We start from the raw sequence: 14,019 nt of genomic DNA, 5'->3' as shown, positions 1-14,019 counted from the left end.
TAAATAGCATGTTTGTTAGTCACTATTCTGCACCAGTAAAAAGAATTTTAATCATTAAAAGATTACAAATAGCACCAAATAGAATACAATATGACTAAAGTACATAAATATAGATTATTTGTTGATGTATCTATTAGATTTTTTGTTGTGTTCTTCCTTCAAAAAATGTAATACATATTACTGATGGAGACTCTAATCTTCACTACAAATGTCCAGCTATCAGCAGTGAAACTACATCTGACTTTGATTTAATGCAATAAACGAACTACCTTAAATGTATCTGCCACAACAAAGCAAATCACTGTAAGATCATTAAGATTTGTAGTACTGGCATTTTCCTGTATAAATGGAAGGAAGAGTAAGGAATCTTAGCAACATGAAAAAAGAAAAATCTGCTTGCACCTATGTAAAAAAGGCTATGTTTTATTTAAAAATGCAGCCCTGTAATTATCAGTTTGCATTAATTCACTCTTTAGCTGGTCAATATATTGTATACAGGTACTTCAGCTGGCATATTAAAAAAACATTTCTCAAAAAGACAACAGCAATACGTTGCTTTTTCTTTTCCTGAAGTAATTTCTTACTGTAAGTTCAAGATTAAGAGAGCACTAAAGGCAAATCACTAATAAGGGAAATAAAGTACATAAGGTTTAGATCACCTTGGGTAAGAGAGATATATATATATCTTTGGTCTATAAATACAATGGATTTGAAGAAGAAATACAAAAATTCAAGTGAAGTTACCGGAATGACTACATCAAAACAATAACTCTTTAGGAAAGATTCACAACTCTCCATGTGTTAAATACTATTCTATAGTATAAATACTATAAATCAGAACTTTGATGTAGGATTTATGGGCTCTGGTTTCTAGAGCTGAATAGTCTTGACACTTGAGTGCAAAGTGAATGAACAACCACTCTGCTCTAAAGATGTAGTTTTCAGAAATGTTTCAAGAAATTGTATCCTATCACCTCTTAGCTATTAATAACCTGTTTCTGGACTAAATCTATCTGTCCATGTGGATCATTTTAAGGCAAATTCAGTCATGTCAGAATCGTTAAAGATGATAACTTGTTTACCTTTGTGAGGTGAAAGGCCTTGTTCTGCAACAAGCAGCTAAAGGAGATCCTGTGCACCTTTCAGCTGCAACTGATTTTACACTTGTCTGAATATTCTTTCGATGAAATGCAGGTATCCACTCATTTATTTGGTATTAGCCAAAGCTGCTCAGTTTATTATCAACTGTCCAACTACACCTCAGCTGGCAAATTTAACGTGTGTGAACATCTCATAGATAGCTTCAAATTTCACATTGGTCTGACTAAGTTCCTGACAATCTTATACTAGAATAAACATTCTTTTATACTGGGTAACTTATGTTAAAGTTACATTTCTGCTCCTGCCCACTAGCAAGGCTGATGTGAAGCTCTCAGGGGTACTTTTCTGTTCTCACCTTTCTCATGCTACCCAACAAAAATCTCACCACCAAAACCCAATGGACTGTGAAAGGATTTTTTACTGCCTTAGAAATTTAGAAAAAATCCAGAAAATAATTATTCTATCTTTATTGTAATGCTCTTTGGAATCTCCTTGAATATTTAGAGGGAAGCATTTGGAACACATTTGCTTTTGACTAGAGCAAAGCATGCCCAAATACAGAAAAACTCCAAGTATCCAGAATCTGGATTTCACTGTAGTTCTTCTGGGAAAGTGCTGGACCTTGAATTAACACTGGCAACAAGTTATGCAGACCTCCAGATTTCTTGGAGAGTTCCCTAGGACAGACTTTTTCAATACTTAGGCTTGATAAATCTTTTTGAAAGCATGTCCTTAAATAGAACAGCCAATAATATATCGTGCAGTTAGTAATATATTGTGCAGTTAGCAATATATTATGCAGTTAGCAATAGGACAAGGGGGCATGGGCTCAACTCTGCCAGGGGAAATTTAGACTAGATATTAGAAAGCAATTCTTTGCAGAGAGAGTGGTCAGGCATTGGAATGGCTGCCCAGGGAGGTGCTGGACTCACTGTCCCTGGAGGTTTTTAAGCTGAGATTGGACATGGCACTTAGTGCCATGATCTAGTCAATGGACTGGAGTTGGACCAAGGGTTGGACTTGATGATCTCTGAGGTCTTTTCCAACCCAGTCGATTCTGTGATTCTGTGATCTGGTACAAGGGCTTTTACATAAGGAAAAGAAAAAAAAATAGAAAAAGGGCAGGAAAAAAAAGAAAATAAGGACATTCCTTACAATTTTTGTGGTACTGATAAGCCAGAAGTAATAAAACTTTTTTGGTTGTATCTGTATTAATTTTCCACAGTCAGCAAAAACAGTGGCAACTTCAGAAAGTTTTAAAAGCTTCTCAGAGTCGTGACATTTTGACATTCGCTGTGTCTAACAGCATAGATAATATGAAGAATTTTAATACTCAGGACTAATATTTTTTATAAAGTACATGAAAAAAAAAATCTAAGACACACAGAAAAGGTGCCTGAAATGTCACTTGTGCAAAAATTTTGTAAGATGGCCTGTAGGGCATTTATATAATGCAACCTGCATTCCTGATAAATGCCTTTAGCAAGAATATCAGACATTGAGCTAAATGAAGCATATTTGTTACCTAACAGAAACGTGAAATTTCTGAAGTCCATAAAACTGAGTTGAAAAATTACATTTTAAAACTCTATTTGAGGAAAAACAAGATGAATGGTATCATAAATAAATGTTAGAAAAATGAATAATCTGAATATTTTATTTAAATTTTATAAGCATATTTGCACAGGAAACAGGGATTTAAGCTGCCATTTCTTAGTAGTATTCAATGTGAGGCAGTTACCTACCTCTACATTGCACCTTTGAAAAATTCCCCTTCCTCAATTCATAGAGTATATTAAAACAAAAACATACCTTGTATTTTCTTTAGCTCTCCGTTTTTCTTCAAGATATCTGTGAGTTTCTAATCTCGATTCTGGAGTATATGGTGTAGGCTCCTCCCAAAATCTTCTGTCTTCTTCATCTTCATCTTCAACTGTTCTCCATGTTTCTTGTTCTCTGTGTCCTTCTGCCTGATGGTTTTCTTTGTTCTGTGGGGAGTCTGGGCTGCATAAGATCACATGGAACATTATCCCAACAAGAAGAAGGAAAAGTAACACTACTTGCTAAAGAATTCTTCCATTAATATATATTTTTTTTAACCCAATACTAATAGCTGCATGATTGCTACCAAGAACAGTATCTTCTAGATTTGGACAACATTCTCCGCTCTGCTTCTTTCATCAATCAACAAAACATATTTCGACATAATATTTTCCATTGACTTTACTAAGAAGTGATATTATGGTTCTGCCTCTCTGAAAACCCTGATAGGTAGCTCAACAGGTTTTTTTTAGGAGCAGAATTTTCAGATATATTCACAACTTCCAGGTGAAAAAAACCCTCAGTCCATGTGATGTTTAAGTATTCCCAACAGCAGCCAACAGTAGATTAGAAATGTATAGGGTAGCAACATTTTACTTAGGCATCTCCTCCAGTGCCATCTTAGAACTTGAATGATTTTCCCCCCAGTCCAAAGACACTGTAGCCTTCAAAAATTCATTATCAACATAGAGAGAAAACTATATTTATGATACAGCTGTTATCTATGAGGACAAATTTCTATAGCCAGCTCCGTGGAACTCAGACTCTATTACATTAAAAGTAAGATGGATGGCAAATGCAGTGGAAGATGACGCCAAACAAAAATCTTTCTGGTCTCTAGGTAACCTCAGTGATATTTGGTATAAAAAGCATAGATATCAGCACCCCATCCTTTTACATCTCAAAAGATCTGCAATATTCCATTTCAGTTTTCATATCTAGTAATGCTAAAGCAAAAGAAATTACAGGTGAACAAGTGCTTTCTCTGGACCCCTACATTACCCTAAATAATAATTTGCAGCTGTTCTCCTCAAACAAGTTGTCATTTACACTATTTTGACACTCAGACAGTTTAGCTTGGAGTTTTGGGACAAAAATTCTATTGTACTATCTGCAGGTGAGTAATTAATTAATTAATTATGTTTGTAGATTATTATATTTTTCTTTAGAGGTAACATTCATGAGGAGAAATAATTCTGTTAGAGTCAACGAAAAAGGCAAACAAAAATATTTAATTGGAATTGTATAAACTATCTAATGAGGAAAAACTACATTCTTGATGGAGAAAGAGAAGAATGTTGTTTACTCACAAACTGTTGTTGCTTACTCTTACCTGTAAAATCCACGCTTAGATTCCATTTGTTTTTGTTTCTTGTCTTCTCTTTCTTGCATCCTCCTTTGAGCCTCTTCTTTTTCTCTGGCCCGTTTGAGAAGATAAGCTTGCTCCTGTTCTCTGATTTTCTGCTTCACTTCTGGATAGTTTTGAAGTGCTTGAATCCTCTCCGATCTTTCTATTTCTTTACTATCCAAACACTTCCCAAAGGGAAAATAAATCAGTAAAGATATATGAGAAATTTTAAACAGATTCAAATCAATACAAGCATTAGACTGTATGTTAATTGTGATAAATTACTTTTTTTAGAAAATTAAAAATACACCTTTCCATCCTCCATAGCACTATGTAAGTTATATTATATCAAACAGAATTAATAGTAAGTTTATATTCAGATCTGAAAATGGTTTCATGTGTCTGGGAGCTGCTTTTTGTATTTTCCAGAAATTGCCATTGGTCTTATTAGAGTATGTAACAGAGAGAGTCCCTTCAGCCATTCCTGATGTTTGTCTGACCTTGATTCAGCTCATGAGACTATTAAAAAACTATTTGTTTTCATGTGTTAGTTTATTGCCAACTAAGTGAGTTGAATCGACTCTTAATAAGTAAGAGTGTGTGCTTCTCCAAGGGAAATTGTGGGAGTATATTTCAGGACTGGGATTGTCAGTGTTGATGGCAGGAAATAATTACCTCAGTATATCATTACACAAAACCTCAAAGTATCTATTTACAGTCAATGCAATATAGTACATTTTTATATCATTTTCTGTCTTCATACTGCCTTACACTGTTGGTTTGGTACATACTGTTGGTACAGTACCAACTTGATGCAATCAAGTCAGAACTGTACAGTGTATTTATTTTTTCAGTGCTTTATTTAAGGATCTTCAAAGAAAATGACAGAAAAGTTAACAAATACATGTGATTTAATAAAAAATGAACTAATTATCACACTATTTACCGTTGCCACTTATTCTTCAGAATAGAATTTAATTTCCTGTGGACAATAAGAAAAATGTTCCAACTTTTCCTGCCACAGGCATTTATTTCATTTGGGATTAGTATGTTCAGTCAACAATGCTGGTGATTGTTTTGGATATAAATTTAATTTTAAAAATCTTACTTTTAACTGATGAAGAGTTGCCACCACAAATTGTCTATAACCTTCAAATTCAGTACATGGGTTACCCACTAGAAATAGCTCCTTCAGGTGTATATTACATTTTAGAGCCTCAATACTGGAGAGTTCACCAATGAAATTTGCTGTCAAGTCAAGTTTCTTCAGTTCTTCGCAGCCTGTTTGAAAGAAATGTAACTCAGTTTGTCCAGAACATAAATGTATGCATGATATACACCATAAATGTGCACACAAACTCACACACACACAGATATCAAACTGCCTGCATTTGTTGTCTATATAAATACTAATTTCATCCTATCAGAATACATCTTTTCCAAGCCACAAGTGAAAGAGTGACTCACAACTTAAGTTTATGAGCTCACGGTATTTATAGAAAAAAAATAAAAACTCAATAAAGTACAAAATATCAAAAAGCTATTATTGGTTTTATCACTATCAAAACTTTGTGATCAGTGCTTCTGTACTAGATGAGCTATTAAATGTTCCCCTTCCTTAACTGAATCTTCACCATATGGCTAAAAAAGAGCGTGTAATTCTCCAGGAGAGCAGGATCAATTATGGGTTTCATTTCTGTGTACTGTTAACCTTAGCTAATATTATTCAAGTGTAGAGACAAGGTTTTCTAAAAATATACTGCAAGTCAAAATGAGGTTTTCCACACTATGGACTCAGCTATCATTGCAAATACTTTATTAGTGGTTAAATTGTACATAGTAGTGAAAAAACATTGTTTGTTAAACAAAACAATTCATTATAAACAGACACTCTAATTTAGCCAACAAAATGCTCCAGGAAATCTGGATTGCAAATTTATCAGCCTCTCCTTTTATCATCTGACTATGAATCAGAATCTTGACTCTAAGGTTAAAAAAGTTTAGCTAAGAGCAAGCTCAACTTTGGTGCTCATCACTGTAGTCACTTCTTGTCCTTCTCAGGTCTATTTGGCAAGTATTTTATGCATAATGGAGCTGAAAGAAAATAAACAACTCAAAATGATTTATTATGGGATTTAAATAATCCAAATTTTTGCCAGCCTCATCCACAGAGGTTCTGGCTCCCTAGCAAATAACAAATCACAGTAATAAATAGTGCAGTCTGACAGAAGAACATAACATTTACTGGTATGAAAACAGATGCAAGATTCTCAATGAATTGCCAGACATGTAATGTGCTACTCATTTCTTCAACTTCTACAAATTTGTGTTTAGTCTAATTGCTTATTTATATGATTTGTTTGAAGTCATCTTCTTGAATCAGGTTGTAGACTTAAACAACAAAAAAAAAACCAATCCAAACCAAACAAAAAGCCTTTTGTTTTTAATTGTTCCTTTGTCAAGGTGGACATTTTAAAGATACAGCAACTGGCCTGATGAGAATCAAGAAACAGAAAGAAATTAAGTCAGAAATTATTCAAGTAATATGGAATGTGTTTATGGGTGGCTCTAAGTCTTAGATTTTGGTCTTGGAAAACACTAGACCTTTGCACATGTAATTTGAGTGACAGGATAAAGGATTAAACGCAAACAGGAGTTCAGGCAATAACAATGGAAAGAAACATCTGAAAGACTCTAAAACCCCCCCAATCTGCCAATGCAACCTGTGCCAAGAAAAGCCTTCTTATCTGTGACACTTGGTTGCTGCAAGTGGCTACTGAACGTTACACAAGAGAGAAGTTTTGCAGCCTGCATAGCATTAAAAAAAAATCACATTGCTCCAGCTAACCTGGACAATAAATTATCTTATCTTTACAGTGAGGAAATACCAATTTAATGAAAAATTTGGATTCCCGCTTTGTAAAGTATTAAAGACTAGAGCTGCCAACACTGGTAAGAGAGTAAGGAAAAACAGAGTTAAGACACAGTTAATGTTAACAAAACACAGTTATTGTTAGCAAAGCACAGTTAATGTTAATAAAACACAGTTCAATGACTAAACTGCAGCAGTAGGAAGCATTTGCTAAAAGAAGCATTTGTCTGGGGGTTTTTAAATTGAGATTGGACATGGCACTTAGTGCCATGATCTAGTCAATGGACTGGAGCTGGACCAAGGGTTGGACTTGATGATCTCTGAGGTCTTTTCCAACCCAGTCGATTAGGTGATTCTGTGATTTTGTTGGAATGCTGTACACAAAAAGGCTCTTTCTGAGTTTCAATGAAGCACCTTTACTAGTGGACATATGGACCAGTTTCCACGCTCTTTTACACTAAGTCACAACAATGCGTTTCAATGTGAAAAGGCAAAATGTTATGTTTAAAATCTGACCTTCCAGGTTTTCAATTCGTTCGATGTTGTTCAAAGCTACATTTAAATATTCCAGCTTCTTCAGTTTCCCCACATTTTCTGCAACAAAACATAGGTCTGTTATTTCAGTTTTCTTCACTGGAAAGGGCATTACAATTTTACTTGCTTACTTTAAAAAAAAAAGGGGAGAAAAACAGGAAGGACAAATCAGAACATGTATCAAAATACTGGGCATTAATATTTTAATACTACTGAAAAGACAAACGTCAAAGAGTTATCTGAAAATAAGAATTTTAAAATGTAGAAAGAAATAAGGAAGGTTATAAACACTTGGTTTTTATTACAAATCCATAAAACACAAAACACATAATGCATGATGGTGGGCTAAAAAGCATTTCATTTGTCATGAAAATCTGAGAGGATCAGGCTATACTTATTCAAGCTTTATAAAATGAGAGTTTTACACTCACTTATACAGAAAAGATTGGCTTCTTTAGTATATATTTATTTTTTAAAGATCTTTTATCCACAGGGTTAATACAAGTAACTTTTTCTCCTCACTTTTTAAAAGTTGTGCAAATAAGAATGTATATGGCTTCAGGTTGAACAAAACAACAAACACACACACATACCCCTCCTCCTAAACTGGAATCTAATTTGTATTATTTTCACCATGAACTATTGAAATCAGCAGGTTCACAATGTGTAGGGGTGCGTCAGAATGGTAGAATTTCTCCCTCGAATACAGAAAGGGGGTAAAGAGGGCATAGGGTAGCAACGTTCTTCTTCAGTCCCAAAAATGTCTGAAAAATGCAACTACCATTGAGATACATGATGCACAGGTCAGAGATATAAATCTGAGACAAAATACATGATGTAACTCATGTTACAGTCCATCAATTTCTCCCCAGTCACCAGAAGTTTTGGAGATCTGACAGGAAAACCTATCCTACAAAATCATAGAGTTTATCCCAAACTCTAACTCATAGTTCACACTGATTATCTGCTGTACAAACTGTCCCTGCTGCGACAAACAAAGGAATATGAGCAGATGAAGTTTGCACCAGAGTTAGGCATCCAGGCTCCTCTATAACCAGTAAATAAGCTCTTCAAGGTGCAATTTATCATATCTTCATTTGACTGTCTGGAACCAGTGAACCAAATCATGCTCAAAAATATGCCTTTTCTTCAACACTGGTGATAAAGGGAGGCTATGGTAACTGTCTAAGACTTCGGTGTCTAAAAGTCTGGTGACTTGAATCCTGCCACTTAGTTTGCTAAGACTTTAGAGAAATATTTTCTTCATAATTCACAAACACGATGAAATTAATTTCTCAGTAAGGACCTGTGCAGCTTAGGTTGGTTGTGTATTTTACTTATGGTGTTTCTGTACCAGCAGTGCCTGCACACATGAAGATGTCGGTGAGACAAATGTTGAAGCCAATGGCATTTTGTGGGTTTTCTTCCATTTATAGAACATAAAAGAACCAGGTCTCATTCACACAGTGGGCACCTTGCAACTTGCTGTCTGATTAGCAGGCAAGTCAGATATTGGGTGTTGCATAAACACTTTTTTAAGAGGAAAAAAGACACATCCCAATAGAATCAATACAAACTATTGTGCTAGGATATTTTGAAGTGTGCCTGGAACTGCTGTGTGCTCTGCATGGACATGTTGGTATTCACATGGAAGAATTGCTTCTCAAATTCAGTACTTTGTAACACAACCCCTATTGGCAGCCCTTTTGTTCACTGCTTACATGGTGATTATTATTGTTATCATTATCATTATTTACTAAGGTATTATCTTGGAAAGCTGTTAGGTTACAGAAGAATATATAAAGTAGAAAGTTGTATACTTTTCCAACTCCTACACTTAGATAAAAATTGAAAGTCTTGGAAAAGAGTTTACTGAAAAGATCTTGTGTCCAAAAAGCAACAATGTGAATGGTAATATGATATATTGTGCTAACCTAGAGGAGGTATGAGTGTTGACAAAACAACTAGTTAAGTCTTGTACATTACTAAGGACACAGTAAAAGAGAGAAAAACAACTTTGTCCCATTTTTGATGGGACAAAACAGCATAAAGCAGTTTCAAAAGCCTTATTCTCTATGGGAGAAGATTCCTCCACTCAAAGAAATGCATATGTTATCGGTGCAGATATTCCCTAGGAGTTCACTGATGAGCCCCTCCAGAGATTGTAAAGCCTTTGCCTACAAGTCCTGAGCACAGAATTTCACCCTAAAATTTTAGAGGGTTTTTTTTTTCCCTTTTAAAGAACTTAGAAGAAATAGGATAATATAATTCCTCAGCACTTCTGACTTTCCATTCTTCATCTACAAACTAGGGCCCAAGACCTGGTGTCTCTCTCTGCAGGGAGCCCAGCAAACACATGAAGCTACACCACAAAACACAGACCATATGAAATTATACCTCTCCTGTGGTGCTGGAAGACCATTAAGACTTTATGCACAAAAGCATTTTATCTGAATGAAAATTATTTCATTGTTAAGAAAAAATACCATTGGTATAAAAAAATGAATTTAAAAATGAGCATGAAGAGAGCTACTCCTATGATATCACAGCCCACAGTATGTCCTAAACTGTTTGGCAAAAAGACAGGATATTTAGGTTATATCTTGACTTATGAGATTTTAATCAATAAAGGGTGTTCCACACTCATATTCTAATGGCTTGTATCTCAGTACTATCTTTTTCATTTGAAGTTTCTCTTCCAAGTTTCTGAGCTATCTAGAAACGTACCAAAGAGACAGGGAAAAGCAACTTTGTAGGAGCAGGTCCACAAGGAACTTCTCTGTCATTGCTCACTCTACATTCCCTTAAAGTTTAACAGAATTTCTTTTTTTTCTGATTTCAAAATTATGCATGCCAATCCATTTAAAAGAAACATATCCAGAAAACACTTACCAATTTTTGGAATTAGATTATTCTGAAGATAGAGAATTTTTAAATCTCGACACCATTTGTCAAGATGCTCCAGTTTTTCTATTTCCTGCTGATGTAAAGAGATTTCCTCCAGTGAAAATATTTCACAGTCGTTATGTTCTGCACGTCTTCTAACAAGGTCTTCGGTGACTGAAAGAAACATTAGACGTCAAATCTCCCTTTAGTCATTTTCCACCATCTGACTTATGAACAAGTTACAAAAGCATTAAAATCTTTTGTTCCACCATACCAAATATGTCAACAGAAATAAAATGTGTTAGAAAAGACACCGAGTGTCAAGTAACTTCAGCCCATTCTGCCACAGCAAACATCATTAGTGAAGCACGCTCATGTCACCTGTAACATTTAGAAAAATCCATGTGAAAACTGATGAGTCTTCCATAAAAGTGCAATAGAACCTCTACAGAAATTAATCCAGTGTCCATTATTTCATGTAGACAAGCAATGGAGTGTTTTATGCTTTTATTTCCTGATGTCAGATGTTCACAAAAAGTGAATTAACTACAGTATGCCGTCATATTCTTCCACTAGCACCACGTCAGAGGAATAAGCAGGATGGATGCTGAAAGTGGGCAGATATTTTTTGCTTTTCCAGTGCTTGAGGCAAAGCCATAACTAATTCATGCCAATAAATGTTTATGTTAGAATGAAATTTAATCCTGGGTATTTCTTAAGTGCTACCAGCTCATTAGCAGCTCAGCAAAGGAGTTTCAGTGGCCAAAGATACCAGAGACTTGGGTTCAGGTCTCTCTATTCCATAGTAATATTTAATGCCAGGAAATCTTTCAAACCCTGAAAAGGCTCTGAATAATGAAGGTACTGAAATTCTAGGAGACCAATGCTCACCCTTGAGCTGGATGTTATTATTTTGTTTCCAGCTCACTGCACCAAAAAAGCACCAACATTTTCCTCTCCTTGACAAGTGCTGAGCTGCAGTGAAGTATTGATTAAAAACCTGGAGTTTTATTGAATTAGCATAGGTATTTTCATGATTGTTAAAGTCAAAAAGAAAAAAAGACCAGCAAGCCTTTCAAAAAGATTCTGAAGAAAAAATAAGTAAACCCAAACCCATACATGCCAGTGCAGCTCTTCTTCCTACAGCCCTTGGGAAAGAGGTGAAACTGATTTTGCATATGTTATATTGTTTACAGATTACCAGGGTTAAATCTCCTTCCTGTTCAAGAGAGTTTCACCTAACATGATTTAGAGAATTATATAACGGCAATGCCGATATTAATCTAAGAGATGATCCTGGTTGCACATAAAGCATATTAGGAAAGGTAAGCGTCTTTCTTTTATAACCACGTTGGGCTGTTTTGCTGCCATCTTCCCTTCAACAACCCATTGATGAAACCTGATTAAAATAATAGAAAAAACAGAAATTAAAAAAAAAAAAGGCAATAATTGTGACTAAATATTTTAGTCTTCACAGAAAATATGAAAAAATGTTGGCATTTCTAATAAATTACTTGGCAAATCTATTGAAAATTATAAAAAGTGGCCTGCTTACTAATGTGGCAGTGCAAAGAGATATTTTTAAGTAAGAAAACAACAATATTCCACAATTCACATACATACACGCTGGAGACAACATGATACTCTATACCTTTTGTACAAAAAGAAGTCATACAAACTATTCCAGAGAGAGTTTTATTACAGGCAGATTTCCCTTTGTTGATGAAAAGAAAATTGAAGTGATTGTTACAGTGATTATGCAAAAATGTCCACCCTCATTAATAGATTTTGCAAAGCAGAGACAATCATTCCCAATAGAAGCTGCAGTGGAGCTTTAGAGACCTATTTTCGGGACCTGCTGTAAGAAGCTGAGTGAATATTTGACATTTTGTTTGTTATCTAATTCATTTAAGAGGAATGAGGGAAAAAAATATGCAAGAGAGAACAATAAATTTTAAATAAAGGTTTTTCCAGGACATTGACAGAACACGTTGTAACATTACTTCTCATTAATAAGATTATCTGATGTTGTGAGCAGTAACAGGAGAATGGACCAGTGGCCTGAGAGGTCACAGCTGCTTCTGTGAGCCCATGAACACAGCAGGAACACAGGTGGCATCAGTCAGCTGGAGACAACAACCAATCTTGAAGATCTTATAGCTAGGCTTCCAAAACTGGCATGTTTTACTCAAAAAAGAGAAGGTATGAAGGAAAGCACTAAACAAAATGGAAAGAATAAACAGCTGCAGGTGTATCAAGAAATAGCAGGGGAACCTACATTACAGAAAAGTGTTCAACCATCATTTTAAGACTCAAATTCATACCACGCTGCTCAGGAGATTAAGCTGTTCTCCTTCAGGAGAGGACACCTGCCAGTCCCAAGCAGAGCTAAGGAATCCCTTTCCAAAGCAATATTTGAGCCCAGCAAGGGACTGGCAGCCCTGTGATGATCTACAATCAAAACAGATTGTAGAGAAGACCATAGAGGAAAGGAATTCCTCAGTAGTTTTTTTTCCTGAGTAATAAATGTGAGCACTCAGTCTTTTAGATCACACCGCTTTACCGCTAAAAGACTGTGGCTTCATGAGTAATAGTATAGGATATTTTAGCCTTGTTCAGGGTTTTTATACAGCTCCAACAAAGCATCTGCATTGGCTACTTCTACCCATATATATATATATATATATATATATATATACACACACATATTGTCAGGTAGAAAATGTATAACAGAAGGGAAAGGACAGTGCTGTCAGCTCTGGGCCCAGACATGAGACATCCCATGAAAGCATCTAGAATCATAGAATAGAATCATAGAATCATAGAATCATTTCAGCTGGAAGAGACCCTCAGGATCATCGAGTCCAATCATAACCTAAACTAACTCTAGCACTAAACTGTGTCCATAAGGACCTCATCTATATGTCTTTTAAACCCCTGCAGGGATGGTGACTCCAGCACTGCCCTGGGCAGCCTGTTCCAATGCCTGACAACCCTTCTCATGAAGAATTTTTTCCTAATATCCAATCTAAACCTCTCCTGGCACAACTTGAGGCCATTTCCTCTTGTTCTATCACTTGCTACTTGAGAGAAGAGACCAACTCCCTCCACGCCCCCTCGCAGGGGTTGCCCACACACGGGGGATTCCCACTTGGGCTATTTTGGGAGGCGAGCACACCTCCATGCGGCGCTCGGTGAAATAAAATGGTTTATTATTAGCAGGGAGGAGTGAAAACAGACAATCCAGGCAGGTGAGGAGAATGAGGGAGGCAGGAGGGGAGAGGGGCTGCCGGGGGGGGGGGATGGCGGGAAGGGGGGCAAATGTGGGGAGAGGGAACATGGAGATCAGGGAGTGAGGCAGGTCCTGGAGGGGAGTGAGGGGGTGCAGGGGTGAGAAGGGGTGCGGGGGAGGGGGGAAAAGCGGCTCTCGGCGACACTCACTCCGCACCATGGCCGC

General features: G+C 36.2%; 1 protein-coding gene across 1 annotated transcript in view; it reads right to left on the bottom strand.

Moving 5' to 3' along the window:
- Window positions 1-14,013, bottom strand: part of DNAAF11 (dynein axonemal assembly factor 11) — a gene marked incomplete at both ends in the record, with an annotated part of 38,313 nt that extends 24,300 nt beyond the window's left edge. Inside the window, 6 exons of the mRNA XM_080339628.1 lie at window positions 2,914-3,105; window positions 4,256-4,455; window positions 5,379-5,551; window positions 7,659-7,736; window positions 10,569-10,736; window positions 14,004-14,013. Coding sequence (XP_080195754.1) covers window positions 2,914-3,105; window positions 4,256-4,455; window positions 5,379-5,551; window positions 7,659-7,736; window positions 10,569-10,736; window positions 14,004-14,013 — 821 coding nt within the window. The remainder of the gene's footprint in view (window positions 1-2,913; window positions 3,106-4,255; window positions 4,456-5,378; window positions 5,552-7,658; window positions 7,737-10,568; window positions 10,737-14,003) is intronic.
- Window positions 14,014-14,019: the final 6 nt, after the last annotated feature.

Source organism: Nesoenas mayeri (genome assembly GCF_963082525.1).
Source record: "Nesoenas mayeri genome assembly, chromosome: 2".
Taxonomy (NCBI): domain Eukaryota; kingdom Metazoa; phylum Chordata; class Aves; order Columbiformes; family Columbidae; genus Nesoenas; species Nesoenas mayeri.
Note: the sequence above shows the minus strand (reverse complement) of the source record. Positions and strands in the feature narration are given on the sequence as shown.